The 20,964-nt window shown below is 38.7% G+C and overlaps 1 protein-coding gene across 1 annotated transcript in view; it reads right to left on the bottom strand.

Moving 5' to 3' along the window:
- Positions 1-306: 306 nt before the first annotated feature.
- Positions 307-20,964, bottom strand: part of LOC124721225 (ATP-dependent DNA helicase Q5-like) — a 309,692-nt gene continuing 289,034 nt past the window's right edge. The window contains exons 12-13 of the mRNA XM_047246081.1: positions 12,126-13,878; positions 307-666 (exon numbers count right to left, since the gene is read on the bottom strand). Of these exons, the coding sequence (XP_047102037.1) occupies positions 587-666; positions 12,126-13,878 (1,833 nt within the window). The 3' untranslated portion in view covers positions 307-586. The remainder of the gene's footprint in view (positions 667-12,125; positions 13,879-20,964) is intronic.

The following is a 20,964-nucleotide window of genomic DNA, read 5'->3' as shown; positions in this document are numbered from 1 at the left end:
TTGTGGAGGCTACCCAATAAATACTTCTCTAATGATTAAAGTGCAAAAGAAATCTAGGAGTGCACATATGAATATAAGAGAAGGTATTTTATCAAAGTATGACACAATTAAGAACATATTTATAATACTCTGTTTATCTTGCAGTTAAAAATAACTATCACTGGTGTTTTGTAACTAAATTTTATTTTTTGTTGGCAATCAATTGCAAGAGACAACTTAAAGTTTTTTTTCTTATTTACTAGACAAACAGCACTGAACTAGTAACTGAAAAAGAATGGCTACAAATGTTAACAACATAATTATAATAATCTTCTTCCCTGAATAACAACACATGAAATACTTTTGAATAGTTGAAAATGTAACACAGAAACAATTTAATATTGTACACATTTGTTTCTATCTTGGTTCAGTTCAAGCCCAGTTTTTACTCATTTGCTGCACAGCATACAAAATACATAGGTTCTGTTAAATGAAATCATCAGTGTAATTAATTAAAAACAGTAATGTTTTGTATAAATTTTTATTAGGTGTAAAAAAAATAATTTTGTACTGAACAACACATCACATACATTCATAACACAGAAATTTACCTCTCTGAAGTATCATCAGCTATAACATGATGTACCTTAATGTACTGATGAACAAAATCCTTCAAGAGATCATCATCTGCAAAAGAATAGTAAATTTATTATATCATTGCTGCTAATTTATCATGCACAAATATTTCAAGTCACAAATCTGAATACAGCAGAGAGTAATGTTACAAATAATGAATCTGACTAAAAGTGACACCAAAATATTCATGGTTAAGAATATGGCAGATTCACAAGCGGATGCTTCAGGAGCCCAAAGGGAAAAGTGGATCTAAAATATCTCTGGATGAGATCCACAAGTCATCAACTCTCATACCATATCGTATCTCAACACTGGTTCTCAGTTCCTGGAAATTTTATCTGTCCTGTCTTTCATTATTTGTTCAGAATACTTTATTTTCAGCAAAACATTTTATGTCTGAGGAAAACAGAACTTTTAACAATGCTGTAGGTATTACTGCAGCTCCCATCTGCCTGATTATTGAGGGCTCCAAAGGTGCAATAAATCTTTTTTGAAGTATGTACTTCATTTTATAAAACATCCATATTGCTGTAACTAGTGTGTGCACTGCTGCATAGTTCGTGCATGAAGTTTGTGCTTGATACAGCCAGTAAAGGCCATCTGGCCTGCTAGTATGACAGCAGGCGCGTGTGCTGCCTGCTGACTGCACCCCCTGTTAGAACTAATGACTATACAGGATAGAGTGCAAGACTCCACCAGCCACTTGTGTGTTGTCTGTTGTATGTATTTCCTCTCTTATGTTTTTATGCTTTTCTATATAATAAAGTTAGTGTTCTTGGATTTGAATGGATATTTTTAAATTATGATGTAATTAAATTACACACACATCACTAATAACAAATGATGGATGATCATGTATTTCACACAATGATGTAGAAAGCAAATAAAAACTGAATGTCCTAATGTGTCAACTGCAACTGAAAGACCAAACTGCACTTGTCTCTATCCCAGGCCCAAATGAGACAGGCAAGTGACAGTAAAAGCACATCAGAGGAAAATCCAATATGGGATATAACCTGTATACAGAATGAACCAGCCAAGACAGGTCATCCCAGATATTTCCAGAACAAGTAAATATATCAAGGTGCTGTTTTAGCTAAGTTATAGCAGACAATATGCCAAATTTTCTGTCAAATGCAAGCAAATTTTGTTGTTTGTTGCTACCAGAACTGTGACATTAACTTTTTTTAAATGCAATGATATCCTTGAAAGAAGAATTAAATGACACAATGTGTGTGGAATTTGATTAGATAGTAACAATGTAAATCAATGCCCCACTGTCAGGAGAAGAGGTCCTGCTAACGTCTGTCGTACTGTACCAAATATAAGCAAACACGTAGCTCAGGTACAGTTACACGTCTGTTATTGAAAATATCATATCAAATGCTCAAAATGTTAAACTTGAAACCGACAGATGTGGCAAAGATAGTCAGATCAGACGGTACTACACACTGAATTTCATCTGGACTTAGCACAAGCCTGTATTGAATGGTATTCTCTGCTTCAGAAGTTGTTGGTGTTCCCTTGTAGACTGCTTGCTTTAAGTTTCCCCACAGAGGTGTCAAGTATCATGAGCACACAGGCTATTTTGTTCCCTGAACAACAATGATCAATGGAAAGTCCTATCTTCCAGCACCACTTCCTCACTAAGGGGTGCAAAAACCTTCAAACTACATGTGTACCTTATTGACTGCATATCACAGGCACAGAAATTACGAGAGATGCATAGACAGTGCCACTGCTTACTCGAAGAACGAAAAAAGGTTGCCTTGCCTGAATTAACGAGTCACACTACACAAACAGGCAAATCTCGTCATACACGATAGTTACGTTCCACAGAATCGTCACGTACCGAATTCGTGTAAATTGAGTCATTTTATATGTAAGATGTTAGGTTAGGGTTTCATTCGCTCACATATTAAGTACAAAATAGCAATGTTTCTTAGCATTTTTACCAAAAATAACTGTCATTACTTTTCTGAAACACATTTTAATGCAAAATTTCTACACTTAAAAATTTAACTCTGAAACACACAATAATACATTAACATCACGTTGATTACATTCATTTACATCCTAAATAGTCTTTGGGTCATATATATTGGAAGAATCTGATGGTGCTATAGTCAGTTCAGTTTTTGTGATGGATTTGATTACACGCAAATCCTCTGTTGCTGAAAGACTCTTGCTTGATGCTCGACATTCACTTGAAGTGCCACACTGTTTGGCAAAGAAATGTTTAATTTCAGCTCTGTAGTCTTCTTTGCCAGTTGATTATACAACTCTTTGTAACCTTTACAAGAATGTGCAACTTCTCCCTTCACTATTGTACTCGTTACTTCTTCAGGATCGTGTTCATCAAAAGTTTTTATTGCAGCAGCCATTCTTGAAAGCCTGTATCATTTTCTTCATTGTTAATTTTCTAACAGGCTGAAACTGCATGACTTTGGTTTCATCTTTATTACTGTTCTCACTGAAAACTGCCAATTCTTTGTTGCTCAGATCCTCAGAGTAAGAGTTTAGGGGGTCACATACATTCTCTTCATCAAGAACAGTGGATCCAATTTGCCATGCCATGTCTGCAGTTTCACATGTTACAACTGTGATATGACTGATCATTTCATTTGGCTTCAGCTTGAATAACAGCTCCAGAGAGAGACAAACTGTTGGTTGTGTTGCTCAACCCAATAGCTTAGCATTTCTTCCATTCTTCCGATTGTCTCCGAGTGAGATTTGGTCACTCTAATCACACATAAGTTAGTTGGAACGAGCAGTTTTTTGAATTGATTCCACATTGTCACAAACAGTTCTCGCAGCGGGTTCATTATGTCCCAAAGTGAGCTGAGTGTCAACAATGTGCTCACATTTTTAATGGCAATCCAACACTTCTGTCTTTGTTTCTGATGGATATGACATTTGTACATGCTACTTTCCTTGACAGGCACACTTTCTTTGCTTCTACCCATCATTTTAAACACAGATGCTGTCAAGTGCAACTGCTCTACTGACCTGAACTAACAATTCATGTCTCAACAAACACAACAGAGGACGCACAACGAGAGGCGCTAACACCACATTACTGTGCCAGTGTACTGTTAACAGATTGCAGCACTGGATTTGAAACTAAAATGACATATATGTGAAAATGTGGATAATGAATCTGTGTACAACAGGGTCTATCTGTATATACACACGCCAATGGCAGGTTATGAGTATGTCAAAAGCCACATCAAGTGGCATATTATGCTTGCTAATAGGGTGAAATTTAGACACGTGGTGGATCTTTGCATGGGAAGTGTTGGCATATCTGACAGCCCCTCTTTTCAATAAACATTACAGCAATGTACTATCCAAACAAGTGTATTCAATCATTTGCTTATAGTACCTTGCAAGTCACCTGTATTTTCAGCAAGATGTTGGGCCACACAATGATTCTGAAGTTGCACTTACATAGCCTACAAAATGCTTCAGTGATATAAGGGTGTTTTGTGTTGCTTCTCAGGTCAGTTCACCTCATTTTTGTTGAGCACATCCATGCCATATAAAAAGGCGTGTACACCTTTCACCCAGCTCTAGCCAATATCCACAAGTTTTGAGCAGTGGATGAGTGCTCATGGATCAGGGTTGTTCCTCAATGGTAGCTAATGGAGTCAATGGCATGAAGTGTGTCTACTATTTACAGGCATCAGTTTACAACTGTAAAGTGATATACAAAGAACTTCCATGGGAAGTAACCAAAGTTTCTCATACTATTGTTGCTTTCCCCTTATGTGACATTTATTTTAGAATGTTACAAAAATAAACAACTCCACTTCGTGTGAGTGAACAAAGAAATATGAATTTCCTGTGGAGCTGGAATTCATTCCCACCTACAGTCTCATTCGTGCACTCAGTGACTATCATCTCTTCTCACACCCATTGCTGGTTCTCGAGTGTCAATTGCCTGTGTGCCACATATTTTGCTGTTCCTACCAATGATTATACTCTGTTCATCATAAGAATAAACATGATACAAACAAACAGAAATGCGATGATTGGTCAGAAGCCGTAGCACACGTACAATGGTGGTGTTATGCTCTCAGAAGAAGGCCCTACTTATGTATTAGATATATTATTACTTAGTTACATTTGATGAAACTGTAAGATATTCTAATGTATTAACAGCCATCAATGTTTTTCTTAATCATGCCTTAGCTATGTAGTCCTTATATCAAAAACTGTGTACAGTCATAATCACTGTATTGTCATGTTCTCATTGTCGCGCTGTTAACACACAGTATGAAAATGGCTGAGGCTGTTTCCTGTTTTGCAGTGAAACACGCATGGGGAACACGGTTAAAAAGTGCTGACAAATAGATTGTTCTAAATGTTTTTCATAAATCTAAAGAAAAAATCGGTTTTGACTTTTCCAAAGGACTGTACTTGATGCATATTAGATACAGTCTCTTTTTTCGTTCAGTTTGAAATACCTACATCTCATAATTATAAAATTCATCATGATTTTTTATGGATGATGTGCATCATCTTGTTTCTAATTACATACTGCACGTGAAATTCCTGTTTTCATTCCAAATATAAATTCTTAATCATTGATATTTTATGAAAGATTATTAATAATGGTTGCTTAAATTAAGAAAATGTATCAATTTAATTTTTAGGGCAAAAATGAAAAACCAAATACTCTTTATTTGGACTATGTCCATTGTTTTATACCACAGGTGTAGTCTCACATGAACCAGAATAGTAAGTGTTGTAGAAATTTCAGAAACAATCATTTTCACAGCATCAAGCACACCATACAAATGTTGCATTTTTACATTTGCCACTGTACAATTACAATATGAACCCAACAGAACTGACCTGTAGTCAGGTTAAGGGATTTGTCACAAGAAATAACAAGACTGTTAAGCTGCCAGACATACTGGAAATAACGCATGCAGCTTTTTCACATGTCACTGCTGAATGCTAGCAGGACACAGTGGCACGTCATGAAAGAGGAGGAGAAAATGTGGTGCCTGGGTGACTTCGTGAATTCTGTTGTTGATCGTCTTGTTATCAATGTAGCAGATGATAGTTCCAGAAATGAAATAAGTTTCTCGGAGTCAGATAAGGAAGGAGCTAAGAGAGTACCAGACGACTGACTATAATTATACCTCCAGTGGCTTCAGTATTCAACAGTGCGGTGAAATTCCTAAAGTTTGATTTTACATCACATAGTTTGCTCAGAAAATTACCCTGTGTTTAAGTTAGGAATTTCCATCACTCTTTTTTGTAAGTAGAATAATATGTTAGGTGAGGATGAGAGCATTTAATGCTTTTCGTCTGGTCACCTAATAATTGTGCAGTAGTGTTGGGGTTTTGCTGAATATTATTTCATTCTCTTTAAAAATTAAATGACACTCGAAGCTATATTGTTTCTTTGCTCATCTTTTTTTACGTCTCGACTGCAACTGCTCACATTGTTGTAGGTTAGTTGGGCCAGCTGGCTACCCAATGCTGTCCAAGTTCAATGTGCCGGTAAAGCTATTGTCTCGCATTATCACTCAATCTATGTGCATGTAACACAGCATATAACATATCCTTATGATCGTACTCGGCTGTACTGGACACAGATTGGCTTCTGCTCCACGTGAAACAAAATCCAATGAGCTTCTAGCAAATGCGGACGAATACATGGTGTAATGTTTACATCAGGTTTATTCTTATGATAAACAGAGTACACAAACTACGAGTTCATATACATTCCATTACATGTCCAATCCCACTGAAATTAGAACAACATCCTTTTCACTACAATATTTATCTATCAGAGGCAACAATATTTTTGATATCTTTGTATGACATGCAATGAATACAAAATCCTTTTCTGTTCAAAACAGAACAGTACAAAATATTTGTACACAACACTGTCAAAAGGTTAAATGTATGCATGTGTTCCACAGATCTAAAAATTTCCCTCTTTGTTTTCTTATTCACCAATTACTCATTTACATTTGTTAATTCCAAGTTTTCATAGTTCCCACTCTATGACCAGCAGTGCTAGATCATTAATACGCTTGAGTCCCTGGCATTCTGAAATGTGTTTCTGTTGTCAGAGTTCAGTGAAACTGCTGTTAACTAATGCATTGCTTACTGGTAGGATGAGTATAATTGTCAATGCATTAATCAGGTTAGGAAACAATGACATCAAATTATTCTTACTCTCATAATGGATCTGACCCATGTAGAATTCCATTACACAAATCTCTGTGTTATTTCATGGTCATCATCACTGTCATTAAAAATGTTACTTCCTTTTTAACTTGAAGGAAAGGATCTAAATTCAAGAATGATTTCAAAATTTCTTCTTCAGCCAAATCTCAATATTGAAAATGAAACTGCAGTATGGTATGATATGTTCAGAGATTTTAAAGACTTTTCTGATCTAAATTTCATGCAATATCAGCAGTTGCTTGATACACATGTATTCTGAACTGTTCTATAGTGTTTATAATAGATATAAATATAACAAGGAAAGTTCTATACACTGATGAGCCGAAACATTATGAAGCTGGTCTGATAACTTGTTTGTCTGTCTTTGGAATGAAATACATCAATGATTCTGTGTATCAGGGATCTGACAGTTTGTTGGTAGGTTTGTGGCATTAGATGTTTATACACGGGTCATGTAATTCGTATAAATAAGGAGCTGCTGATTTGCGTACACGGTGGTGATTCCTGATAGCGGCCCAGCACAGTTCTGACTCCTAGACATGGACAATTATACTGCTGAAAGGTGATACTGCCATCGGGGAAGACATCAAGCATGAAGTGATGCCAATGGTTCGCACCTCTCACTGTGTCTTCATTTATTACCACAGGTCCCATGCAAGTGCAGGAGAATGTCTCCCGTACTGCTCCCACCAGCCTGCGTTCATGGTACTTTCTGCACATTTCGAACCATCATTCACCTTGATGACAGCATTTGTGGAGATGACCTGTGACCTACAGTAGCAAAAATGTGATTCACCCGAAAAGCAGACATGTTTCCATTGATCGATGGTCAAATACTGATAGTCCCATGCCCACTGCTACTGTAGCTGATGATGTCACTGGGTCAACATGTGATGGTCTGCTGCGGAGTTCTATGTTCGACAATGATGATGAATGGTGTGCTCCAAAACACTTGTGCAAGCACCAGTGTTGTACTCTTTCAGCAGAGATACCACAGGTCACCATCTATCCTACTTTATATAGCAGACAAGCGTCTGAACAATGTGTTCTGTGAAGAGTCCAAACCCCACATTCAGTGAAGAGTTGTGGACGTCCAACCATCTAGCACCTAGTGGTAGTTTCACTGTCATCCTACCTCTTTCCACAGGTGCTCATGACAATACCACAGGTGCTCATGACAATAGCATATGAACATTTGACCAGATTCACCATTTTCAAGATACTTGTTCACAGGCTCTGCATAATAATAATCTGCCCTTTATCAAAGACACGTATATCAATGGATTTCCCCATCTGCAGTCCATATCTTTGCTAGGGTGATCCCCCATCCGTGTCTGCTCCAATTAAATACTTTTGTTACCCCATCATGTGCCCACAATGCCATCAGGCAGCATCCAATGTCACAGTGGGCAGTGGTCATAACGTTTCAGCTTATCAGTGTACATTAGGTGTATAGGAGGCCACTCACCAAATAGCAGAAATGCTGAGTTGTGAACAGGTACACAAAAGAGAATGAGAACTTTGCTACTTTTTGAAAGACATCCTTTAAAGAGCTAGAGCACAAATATGTATGCGCATTCCCCTCCTCCAGCTTCAGAGGCAGAAAGAGGGGGAAGCAGTAAGAGGGATTGATGACAGGCAGTTAGCAATTCAGAGACAGGCAGTAGGTGTGCAGGGTAGGAACACAGGAGGGAGGGGCTGGAGGTGCACAGGCCAGGGGTGCTACATATGAGCATGATAAAAATGATGTGTGAGACATGGTTTGGGAGGATGTGACAGGACCGAGAATGGGGAAACTGTTTGTTGGGGGTGTGGACAGTGGTTTAGCAGAGATTGAGACCAGAAGTATTGTAGAAACAATGAATGTGTTGCAAGACTAACTTCCATCTACATAGTTTTAAAAAACTGGAGCTGGAGGAAGGGCACAGGTTGTACAGCAGCCACTGAACTCTAGCATGTTGTGCTCAGTAGTTTGTTGTGTCACTGGATGGTTCAAATGGCTCTGAGCACTATGGGACTTAACATCTGTGGTCATCAGTTCCCTAGAACTTAGAACTACTTAAACCTAACTAACCTAAGGACATCACAGACATCCATGTCCGAGGCAGGATTCAAACCTGCGACCGTAGCAGTCGCGCGGTTCCGGACTGTGCGCCCAGAACCGCTAGACCACCGCGGCCGGCAACACTGGATGGTCAACACTGTTCTTAGCCACTGTTTGGCAGTGGCCATTAATTCTGGTGGACAGGTGGTCGGTGATAATTCACAGAAATTGCAAAAGTGCTGGTATATGACATAGCTGCTTTCTTGTGTGGCCCTCACTCTCATGGGATAAGATAGCTCATGACAGGACTTGTGTAGGATGTACTGGGTGGGTGGATTGATCAAGTCTTGCATCTGGGTCTTCAACAGTAATATGAACCCTATGGTAAGGGAATGCGGGTGGTATAGGGGATGGATCAGAATGTTGTGTAGGTTAGATGGGTGACAGAATATTACTGTAGGAGGGATGGGAAGGATCATGGGTAGGATGTCCCTTATTTCTGGGCATGATGATACATAGTCAAACCTGGGCAAAGGACATGGTTCAGCTGCTGCAGTCCAGGGTTGTATTAGATGATTGGAAGATGGGGGGATGGAGAGGGGCACTCCTTTGCAGCTCATTCTTGGTGTGGCACATAATTTCTGATTGTGGACTAGGTTTGGGGGCTAGTGCCTGTGTGACAAGGGAACTCATCACTAGAAGATGCACTAATCATGAGTGGCCAGACTTTATGGGAGTGATTTTTTGGTGTGGAAGGGCTGACAACTGTCAGAATCTGAGTACTGGTTTTGATTAGTGGGCTTAACACAGACAGAGGTATGGCTGGAGCCATCAGAGAAGTGGAGGTCATTGTTAAGGGAGGTGACACATTGGATTGAAGAGTAGGTGGGAGAGAAGGTGTTGAAGTTGTGAGGGAATGAGGATAGCATGTCTAGGTCCTGAGTCCAAATAATGAAGGTACCATCAATGAATCTGAACCAGAGATGGGATCTGGGGTTTTAGAAGATTGGAAAGATTTCCTGTAGATGGCCCATAAACAGGTTGGCTTAGGTAGGTGCCCATGGCTTTGCTGTGAATTTTAGTTCTGTGTGATGATGTAATTGATATGGTGCATAAGGAATGAATTCCTCTCAAAGGAGAAGTAGTTGTGTATGTCGATGTGACTGGTATGGTGTATAAGGAATGAGTTAGTGGGCTTGGTGTCAGAATGACACTGGGAGAGGTAATGTTCAATAGCAACAAGGCCACAGACATGAGGGATGCTGGTGTTAAGGGAGGTGACATGAACAGTGATTCAGATGGTACTGGAGTGTGGATGGTTGAGAGTCAGTTGTGTGTATCTTTGATATGAGTGGATAGGCTGTAAGCAACAGTTTGGAGCTGCTGGTCAATAAGAGTGGAGATTCTTTTGGTGGGAACACAATAACCAGCTACTGTAGGGTGTCCAAGATTGTTGGGTTTGTACCACCCTCCTATGTCAATCTGTTCATGGGACATCTAGAGGAAACCTTTCTAGCCTCCCAAACCTCCTTGTCTGGTTCAGGTTCATTAATGGTATCATGTTTATCTGGATCCAGGGCCCAGACAGTATCATTTTTCTTCCACAGCCTCAACACCTTATCTCCTATTCTTTTCAACTGGTCCTCCTCAGCCCAATGTACCACATTCCTGGACATTAACTGTAACCTCTCTGATGGCTCCATCCATACCTCTGACCATATTAAGCTCACTAACCACCAACAGAACTTGAATTTTGACAACTTTCATCTCTTCCACATCAAAAACTCACTCCCATATAGGCTGGTCACTCATGGACTGTGTACCTGCCATGATGAGAATTCCCTTACCCAGTATGCCGAAGGCCTTCACAGACTGACACGTACCCCACCCTCTCCCAAACCTAATCCACAAACAGTTTTCCTGCACCATATCCTCACACAGCCGTAATCCTCCCACCATCCCCAAACATTAGCTGCAAAGGAGTGTTCCGCTCACCACCCAGCACCACCTCAAACTGCAGCAACTGAACCATGTCTTTTGTCAGGGCTTTGATTATCTATTGTCATGCCCAGAAATGAAGGGCATCCTACCCATGATCCTTCCTATCCCTCCTAAAGCAGTACTCTATCACCCAGCCAACCTGCACATCATCTTGGTCCATTGCTATGCCACTCCCAACTACTTGCCACAGGCATCATATCCCTACCTGCAGGACCTGCCGGGTCCATCCAACTAGTACATTCTACTCCAGTTTTGTCACAGGAGTATCCTACACCATTAGGGCCAAAGCCACCTGTGAAAGCAGCAATGTCATGTACCACTTTTGTTGCGATTTCTGCCAAGTATTTTATTTTGGCATGACCACCAACCATCAGTCCACATGAATGAATGGCCTCTGCCAAACTATGGCCAAGACATGCTTCACAAGCACTGCCATCTGGATCCTTCTATCCAGCACTGTTTACATTTCTATTATGCTTATTCTTCTTTGTACAACTGGAAATACAGTCTCCATATTTAGGTTTGTAGCTGAGCCATTTCTTACATACTTATAAAAATGCCTCTTCAGATCTGGCTCTAGTTAGGAATTTAAGAAGCTCACTCAAAATATTAAGATTTTCATTTTTGCAGAAGTGTAAAATTTTAAAAAAATTACTTACAACACTAATTAAACAATGTGGCTCTGTATAACGACTGAGCAAACTAACTTACAAGATGATATCTAATATAACAAACACTGAGCTGCAATGCTGCTGGAGTGAGCTTTGCCTACAGTATTTACTTCATAACATTTGAAGAAAATAAAGTACTGACAGCTTCATTTCTGGATTAGGGAAGTACCATGCCACGAAATAACTTTATTTGAATGTTCATATTGTTTCCTCAATAATTTAGCCAGAACTGAGCTAGTGTTTGACATGCTATCAACAACATATTAAATGCAAATGAGAAACAGGTATGGGAAATGGGGCGGCACGGAGGAGGGGACGGAAGATGAGATGACAGGAGAGGAGCAGACATACGAGTTGAACAGCAATGAGTTACTTATATAATAAAAATATAATAAAAAAAATTTGACCTGGAAATACAGCTGATTTTTCATTTTGGTTTTTCATCATACTACTTATATTTACCTTAAAGTATGTTTTAAACAGTTTTCAGTTCAATTCTAGTTGACAGCATATAAATAAATGAATGAATAAAAACTCTATGTTAGGAAGATTAACACTACTACAAGACAAAATACACCTACCTACAGTAGTGTGTTCCTCCATGTATTTATGAGCCAGATTTCGGGCTATGAGCTTGAAGAGGTTTCTTGAAGTTATCTGATTTTGTTCATAGTAGGGCATTAAATTTTTCACTATCTTTTGTGCAACTTCAGCTTTCTCACGCATTTTTTTGACATCCTTATGAGCAGAATGATGTTCACCTTTTCTGTAAGGACTGCATGATGGCTTTCCTTTAGTTACAGTGCACCCTAATGTGCTACCCTTAGAACTTAGTTTTACTTCAGTTTTCATTTTGTTGTAGGTATCTTTTAAGCATTCCTGGTATGGTGATGGCACAGTTTCTTTGGTCTCAGTTTCACTCTTACCAGTTACATTTGCTGTATCTCTGATCTTGGTGTAAAGATCAGTGTTTCTCCAATTCAAAATTTTCTCATCTTTTGCAGAAGCACTAACCTGAGTTTGAGAATGCAAGATAGGAACTACTACATTTTTTTCAGCTTCATTATGTACATTTTGCCTTACAATGGAACTCAGGTTGGCAGGTGAAGTTCTTCCTGTTTGTACAGCACAGACTTTAGTTTCATTCCATTTGGTTTCAGGAATCAAATTCTTTTCAGATAAAACGTCTGATATTCCCTGCTTGTTACTCGATGTTAATCCATTCTTTTCACTTATGTCAGGTGTTATCTTTCTCATTCCAGTATCGAAACTGATCTGCGGAATTTGATTATCTTCTTGAGTATTAATTTTGGTATCACTTTGAGGAGAGGGCACTGATAATTTTGTATCAGTCTCATTGCCTGAACTACATCCATCATCATTAGGCAATGAAACAGTGTTTGTTTCTAAGTTTTGCGAAATGTCACTACCTACTACTGCTTCATCTGTTGAGATTTTAGTCTCATCCTGCAGGGTACAAACAATTTTATTTTCTAAAGGTTTATCACTGTCAGAACTAAGAGAACCACTGTTTGTTGAGTCACATTTGAGTTCAGTATTACAGAGCTCCTTTCCTGTTTCACTGCCCATATCTGACACAGAAGTTTCATCCTTTATTATGGTCTTAATCTGTTCATTTTCTGCATTTCCTCCACTGCAAAGAGGCAGAATTATGTTCTCCTTACTGTCTGCACTAAAAGCTGATCCAATGGAGTCCTTTTTTGTAGTGTTTAAAGTGTCCTTACTATCTTGCTCTTTCACAACTGGACTGTTTGAGTGAGATCTGTGTTGGTCAGATGAAGGTACAGACATTTTGTCAGCTGCATCTAAAGATTCTTCTGAATCTTTCCCTGGTGATTCAAAGGACAGTGATCCTTCATTAGAAAAGACTGTACGTTCAGAATCAGGGTAGCTTGAGTCTCTGTCCTTGCATTTACTTCCAGATCCAGAGAACGATATACTAATGTCTGAATCTGCAACAGTATTTGAACTGTTACTCCCATGAGAGTATTCTTTTGGCATGTCTTTTTGTATAGTTAACTTTGAAAAATCTTGAAAATATGATTTTATACTTGGCTGTTGGCGAGATTTGTCATCTCTTGCAGTAGAACTTGAAGTTTTATAGTTCGCAGTATGTGCAATACGTTTTGCATTTTTATAAGCAGATAATAATTTTGATGCTTGAACAAATGATGCAAGTGCTGTTGTTGGGCTGGTGTCTGGGTCAAATATATTCTGTCCATCCTGTCTTTTGGGAGTATGTTTGTTGCCAGCAAAGGCCTTAACAGTTTTATGTAGTGACAGTGCAGCGGTTTCCTTTTTTATCTGAGATATCTGAAATGGAGAAATATTTTATTAACTCACACAAAAAGTAATAACCCCCGTCAAAACTGTTCATCTCTATGCATAAAATATATCAATGATGTCAGCAGATAAAACATAAAAATATTCCAAAGATATACTTAATTTAACAATTATATCACTTGAGTAGTGTGGTTCAAGGAATTAGTCCTAAGTACAGACATTTATCTTGTACCATATACTGCTTGGAAAATATTATTTCCAATAATATAGGAAAAAGTTAAACAGGACATACAGTAACAACAATAGTTTTATGGATACAATTACACCTCGTATTTAGTGTAAGTATTCATACAGCAATAATTTGCAGTGTTTAACATTATAGCTGAAACAATAATACAGCTGCTGAACTGTCTTGAAGTTGAAAGATGCAGTCAAGTAGGTACCAAGATCTGGAGCTAAAACAATAGTAAATATGAAAGAGGTGTGTGTACAATCAGAGCCATTTAAAAATTTTTTAACTGTAAACATACAAAGGAACCTATTGAATATCTCATAAAAATTAATTTAGTTCAAGGGCTGGTTTTTATAATAAAATCTATTAATATTCTTCACCCCAAAATACATCGCTCCAGTAGAGATGTTAAAGATAAAACTAGGCTGCATAGAAGTATACAAGCAAATATTCTATCCACACTCCATACAAAATGAAATGGGAAGAATCTCTAATACAGGGTACAATAAAAATCATCCTCAGTCATGCACTTTACAGCAGTTTGCAGAGTATATAACTTATATATTTAATTTAAAAGTGACTGGTAGGTTGTGGATAATAACACAGAAGCCTGCAGAGAGGGACTAGTTCTTAACTACTATCACTCTGAACTAGCTTTTGCATCAAAATGTGACAGAACATAGATCAAATAAGTATGTTACACAGATCAAAAGAACACACTGGTTTGAATACCAAGGTGAGTCATGTTGGTGAGGCCTAAGTGCTTAAAAGAATTAATTTGACATTACTATCATGGAGCATTCAATTCTGTGAAATAATAAGTGGCACAGAATTAACATCCTGAAAGATGCTGAATGCAACAGTGAAAAAAAAGTGTCCCAAAATTAAACAGCTCATGCTGACGTCCAAACAGGTGAGTCTATAAAACACCATACAGTTACAAAATACCACAAAACTGAAGGCACTGTAGTATTGGGCAGATGGTACACACTGTTGACCAACACTGTGAGGAAAGGAATGTGAGAGAGTACTGTGTCCACATCATCCAGAGAAATCAGTCTTAGTGGAACATGCAGCTTGTTGCAAACAAGTGCTATGTTCATTTGTGGCCTCGGAAATGAATGCTGGCCATTAAATGGGGTGGACAGACAGTGGTATGCAGCACAGGAGAAGAGCAGAAAGAGTATTACTTCATGAGCAGAATCATGTGCTAGTTTTGTTACCTAGAGTGCGAGTTAAACCATTCATTGAGTTGTGACAGTAATGATAATTTTGTATTTTCCTGTTAATGATAAAAGGTGTAATGTCTGGTGTAGAAACTTCACAGTGAAGGAAGACATCAAACCATCACTTTACAATATATTCATGCCAAAATTCATACCTGTCTGTGGTATCTGATGGGGTCTGAGGAGGTTTAGTATGTTCCAAAAAATTAGATATTGTGAAAAAGGTTAACTACCAGTGATATTACTATACTTTCTATGTAAATTATCAGCAACTCTAAAATTAAAGGAAACTTTGTTAATTTATCTGACATGTAAGTCACCATAAAATGGGGGCAGAGAAATTAAATGTTATCTACATTTTGACAATATTTTCATGTTGTTGTTGTTTTCAGTCCTGAGACTGGTTTGATGCAGCTCTCCATACTACTCTATCCTGTGCAAGCTTCTTCATCTCCCAGTACTTACTGCAACATACATCCTTCTGAATCTGCTTAGTGTATTCATCTCTTGGTCTCCCTCTACGATTTTTACCCTCCACGCTGCCCTCCAATGCTAAATTTGTGATCCCTTGATGCCTCAGAACATGTCCTACCAACCGGTCCCTTCTCCTTGTCAAGTTGTGCCACAAACTCCTCTTCTCCCCAATCCTATTCAATACCTCCTCATTAGTTATGTGATCTACCCACCTTATCTTCAGCATTCTTCTGTGGCACCACATTTCGAAAGCTTCTTCTCTTCTTGTCCAAACTATTAATTGTCCATGTTTCACTTCCATACATGGCTAAACTCCATACAAATACTTTCAGAAACGCCTTCCTAACACTTAAATCTATACTCGATGTTAACAAATTTCTCTTCTTCAGAAACGATTTCCTTGCCATTGCCAGTCTACATTTTATATCCTCTCTACTTCGACCATCATCAGTTATTTTACTCCCTAAATAGCAAAACTCCTTTACTACTTTAAGTGTATCATTTCCTAATCTAATTCCCTCAGCATCACTCGACTTAATTTGACTACATTCCATTATCCTCGTTTTGCTTTTGTTGGTGTTCATCTTATATCCTCCTTTCAAGACACTGTCCATTCCGTTCAACAGCTCTTCCAAGACCTTTGCTGTCTCTGACAGAACTACAATGTCATCGGCGAACCTCAATGTTTTTATTTCTTCTCCATGGACTTTAACACCTACTCTGAATTTTTCTTTTGTTTCCTTTACTGCTTGCTCAATATACAGATTGAAGAACATCGGGGACAGGCTACAACCCTGTCTCACTCCCTTCCCAACCACTGCTTCCCTTTCATGCCCCTCGACTCTTATAACTGCCATCTGGTTTCTGTACAAATTGTAAATAGCCTTTCGCACCCTGTATTTTACCCCTGCCACCTTTAGAATTTGAAAGAGAATATTCCAGTCAACATTGTCAAAAGCTTTCTCTAAGTCTACAAATGCTAGAAACGTAGGTTTGCCTTTTCTTAATCTTTCGTCTAAGATAAGTCGTAAGGTTAGTATTGCCTCATGTGTTCCAACATTTCTACGGAATCCAAACTGATCTTCCCCAAGGTCGGCTTCTACCAGTTTTTCCATTCGTTTCTAAAGAATTCACGTTAGTATTTTGCAGTCGTGACTTATTAAACTGAAAGTTTGGTAATTTTCACATCTGTCAACATCTGCTTTCTTTGGGATTGGAATTATTATGTTCTTCTTGAAGTCCGACGGTATTTCGCCTGTCTCATACATTTTGCTCACCAGATGGTAGAGTTTTGTCAGGACTAGCTCTCCCAAGGCTGTAAGTAGTTCTAATGGAATGTTGTCTACTCCCGGGGCCTTGTTTCGACTTAGGTCTTTCAGTGCTCTGTCAAACTCTTCACGCAATATCATATCTCGCATTTCATCTTCATCTACATCCTCTTCCATTTCCATAATATTGCCATCAAGTACATCATCGTTGTATAGACCCTCTATATACTCCTTCCACCTTTCTGCTTTCCCTTCTTTGCTTCGAAACTGGGTTTCCATCTAAGCTCTTTATATTCATACAAGTGGTTCCCTTTTCTCCAAAGGTCTCTTTAATTTTCCTGTAGGCAGTATCTATCTTACCCCTAGTGAGATAAGCCTCTACATCCTTACATTTGTCCTCTAGCCATCCCTGCTTAACCATTTTGCACTTCCTGTTGATCTCATTTTTGAGACGTTTGTATTCCTTTTTGCCTGCTTCATTTACTGCACATTTATATTTTCTTCTTTCATCAATTAAATTCAATATTTCTTCTGTTACCCAAGGATTTCTATTAGCCCTCGTCTTTTTACCTACTTGATCCTCTGCTGCCTTCACTAGTTCATCCCTCAGAGCTACCCATTCTTCTTCTACTGTATTTCTTTCCCCCATTCCTGTCAATTGTTCCCTTATGCTCTCCCTGAAACTCTGTACAACCTCTGGTTCTTTCAGTTTATCCAGGTCCCATCTCCTTCAATTCCCACGTTTTTGCAGTTTCTTCAGTTTCAATCTGCAGTTCATAACCAATAGATTGTGGTCAGAATCCACATCTGCCCCTGGAAATGTCTTACAATTTAAAACCTGGTTCCTAAATCTCTGTCTTACCATTATATAATCTATCTGATACCTTTTAGTATCTCCAGGATTCTTCCAGGTATACAACCTTCTTTTATGATTCTTGAATGAAGTATTAGCTATGATTAAGTTATGCTCTGTGCAAAATTCTACCAGACGGCTTCCTCTTTCATTTCTTAGCCCCAATCCATATTCACCTACTATTTTTCCTTCTCTCCCTTTCCCTACTGACGAATTCCAGTCACCCATGACTATTAAATTTTCATCTCCCTTCACTACCTGAATAATTTCTTTTATCTCGTCATACATTTCATCTATTTCTTCATCATCTGCAGAGCTAGTTGGCATATAAACTTGTACTACTGTAGTAGGCATGGGCTTTGTGTCTATCGTGGCCACAATAATGCATTCACTATGCTGTTTGTAGTAGCTAACCCGCACTCCTATTTTTTTTATTCATTATTAAACCTACTCCTGCATTATCCCTATTTGATTTTGTATTTATAACCCTGTAATCACCTGACCAAAAGTCTTGTTCCTCCTGCCACCGAACTTCACTAATTCCCACTATATCTAACTTTAACCTATCCATTTCCCTTTTTAAATTTTCTAACCTACCTGCCCGATTAAGGGATCTGACATTCCACGCTCCGATCCGTAGAACGCCAGTTTGCTTTCTCCTGATAACGACGTCCTCTTGAGTAGTCCCCGCCCGGAGATCCGAATGGGGGACTATTTTACCTCCGGAATATTTTACCCAAGAGGACACCATCATCATTTAATCATACAGTAAAGCTGCATGTCCTTGGGAAAAATTACGGCTGTAGTTTCCCCTTGCTTTCAGCCGTTCGCAGTACCAGCACAGCAAGGCCGGTTTGGTTAATGTTACAAGGCCAGATCAGTCAATCATCCAGACTGTTGCCCCTGCAACTACTGAAAAGGCTGCTGCCCCTCTTCAGGAACCACATGTTTGTCTGGCCTCTCAACAGATACCCCTCCGTTGTGGTTGCACCTACGGTACGGCCATCTGTATCGCTGAGGCACGCAAGCCTCCCCACCAACGGCAAGGTCCATGGTTCATGGGGGGGTTCAGGAAGCTAGTTGTGTGAAATTCCTAGGAATCCAACTGTATAAAAATCTATCATGAGGCTTACAGGAATACAACTGGACAAAAATCTATCGTGGGGCTCACATAGACAGAACCTTGCAAATAAATTAAATAGTTCAGCATTTGCAATGAGGATATTGTACAATGCTACCAGTATGGGCATAAGAAAAGTAGTATACCACAGCTACCGTGAGTCAGTAATATGGTATGGAATTGTATTTTGGGGTAACTGAAACCATGTGTGCCAATTATTGAAACCTCAGAAAAGCATCATTAGAAATATGCACAATTTAGGGCATAGAAAATAGTGTTGCCCACTCCTAAACAATCTGGGTATATTAATTGTTTCCTCACTATACGTATGTGAGTTGATTATCTTTGTACACAGTAACTGTGATTTATTTGTAGCAAATCATTTTCAACATGATCATAACACCAGAAATCAGAATAATTTTATGCTGCCCACCCACCATTTAAAACTTTATGCTCAAACTCCACATTATATAGGTATGAAAATTTGTAACAAAGTGGAAGGGAGAGAACTGCTCAGCATAAATTTTGATACACTGAAAAAAATCTTATATGAGAAACTAGTGCAGAAATGTTGCTATTCAGTAGAAGAATTCACGAATGACAACATGAAAATTTGAGCAGGAGAGAGCAAATACTTAGGACTGTTAATTTATTAAAGTTTGTTATTTTTAAAGAAAAATTATTAATTGCTTAATTAATTATCCAGTGCAGCATATTACGAGGGTCACTCCAAAAGAAATGCACACTATTTGTTTTAAAATCCATCTTTTATTCTACATGTATGAAAGTTTCTTCAGTGTCGTCACATATGCATCAGAATTTATGGTGGCTCCACTTGGCATGATATCGACAAGCAAGAGTCCTTCGGATTCGAAAAACACCGTAGCCGTAACTTTTCCAGCAGAAGATGTGGTTTTGAATTTTTTTCCTTGGGTGAATTTGCATGATGCCACTCCACTGACTGCCTCTTCGTCTCTGGTGAAAATGATGGAGCCATGTTTCATCACCTGTCACAATTCTTCCAAGAAATTCATCTCCACCATTCTCACACTGTTCCAAAAGTTCGCTGCATACCGTTTTTCTTTTTTCTTCGTGAACCACTGTCAACATCCTGGGAATCCACCTGGTACAAACCTTTTTTAACGCCAACAATTTCAGTATTATGCAAACACTTCCTTCCCCTATCCCAACGTAGCGTGACAATTCATTCAGTGTGATGCGTCTGTCAGCAGTCACCAATTCATTATCTCTCTGCACATTGTCTGGAGTATGTGCAGTACGAGGCCTGCCACTGTGTGGACAATCCTCAATATTGCCGTGCCCGCTTTCATCACGTAACCTGCTTGCCCACTGACTAACTGCACTGTGATCGACAGCAGCACCTCCATGCACCTTTTCCAACCTCTTGTGGATGTTTCCCACTGTCTCGTTTTCACAGCACAGGAACTCTATGACAGCACGTTGCTTCTGATGAACGTCAAGTGTAGTAGCCATCTTGAAGACATGCTGTGACGGCGCCACTCACGGGAACAGGTTGAACTAAGTTTGAAAACAAGTGGGAAGGATGTATCTACACACTGTAAAACTTTCACACATGCAGAATGAAAACTGTACTTTTACAAAAATAGTGTGCATTTCTTTTGGAGTGACCCTCGTATATTATTCATATTATAAGGAAAATTGTAAACCAGTTTTTGTGTTTTGATGAGTGTCCAGTACATTAAGTCAATGGCTTGAAATTGTATGTTATGAGACAAGAAACTTCTATTCTATTCTATGCTCTTGCCACGTATATCACTTGCACTAAAAATCACATGGCAGATGTCACAGTACGAATAGTTTGCTTTGTTAAATACTGGAATGTGAAAGTTCATGTTATTAAGTGCTTCATGTTATTAAGTCAGCAAATTTATGACTTAACACGTTGATCGATATCAGTGATA

This window comes from Schistocerca piceifrons, chromosome X (genome assembly GCF_021461385.2).
Source record: "Schistocerca piceifrons isolate TAMUIC-IGC-003096 chromosome X, iqSchPice1.1, whole genome shotgun sequence".
NCBI classification, from domain to species: domain Eukaryota; kingdom Metazoa; phylum Arthropoda; class Insecta; order Orthoptera; family Acrididae; genus Schistocerca; species Schistocerca piceifrons.
This window is presented reverse-complemented; position numbering and strand designations above follow the sequence as displayed.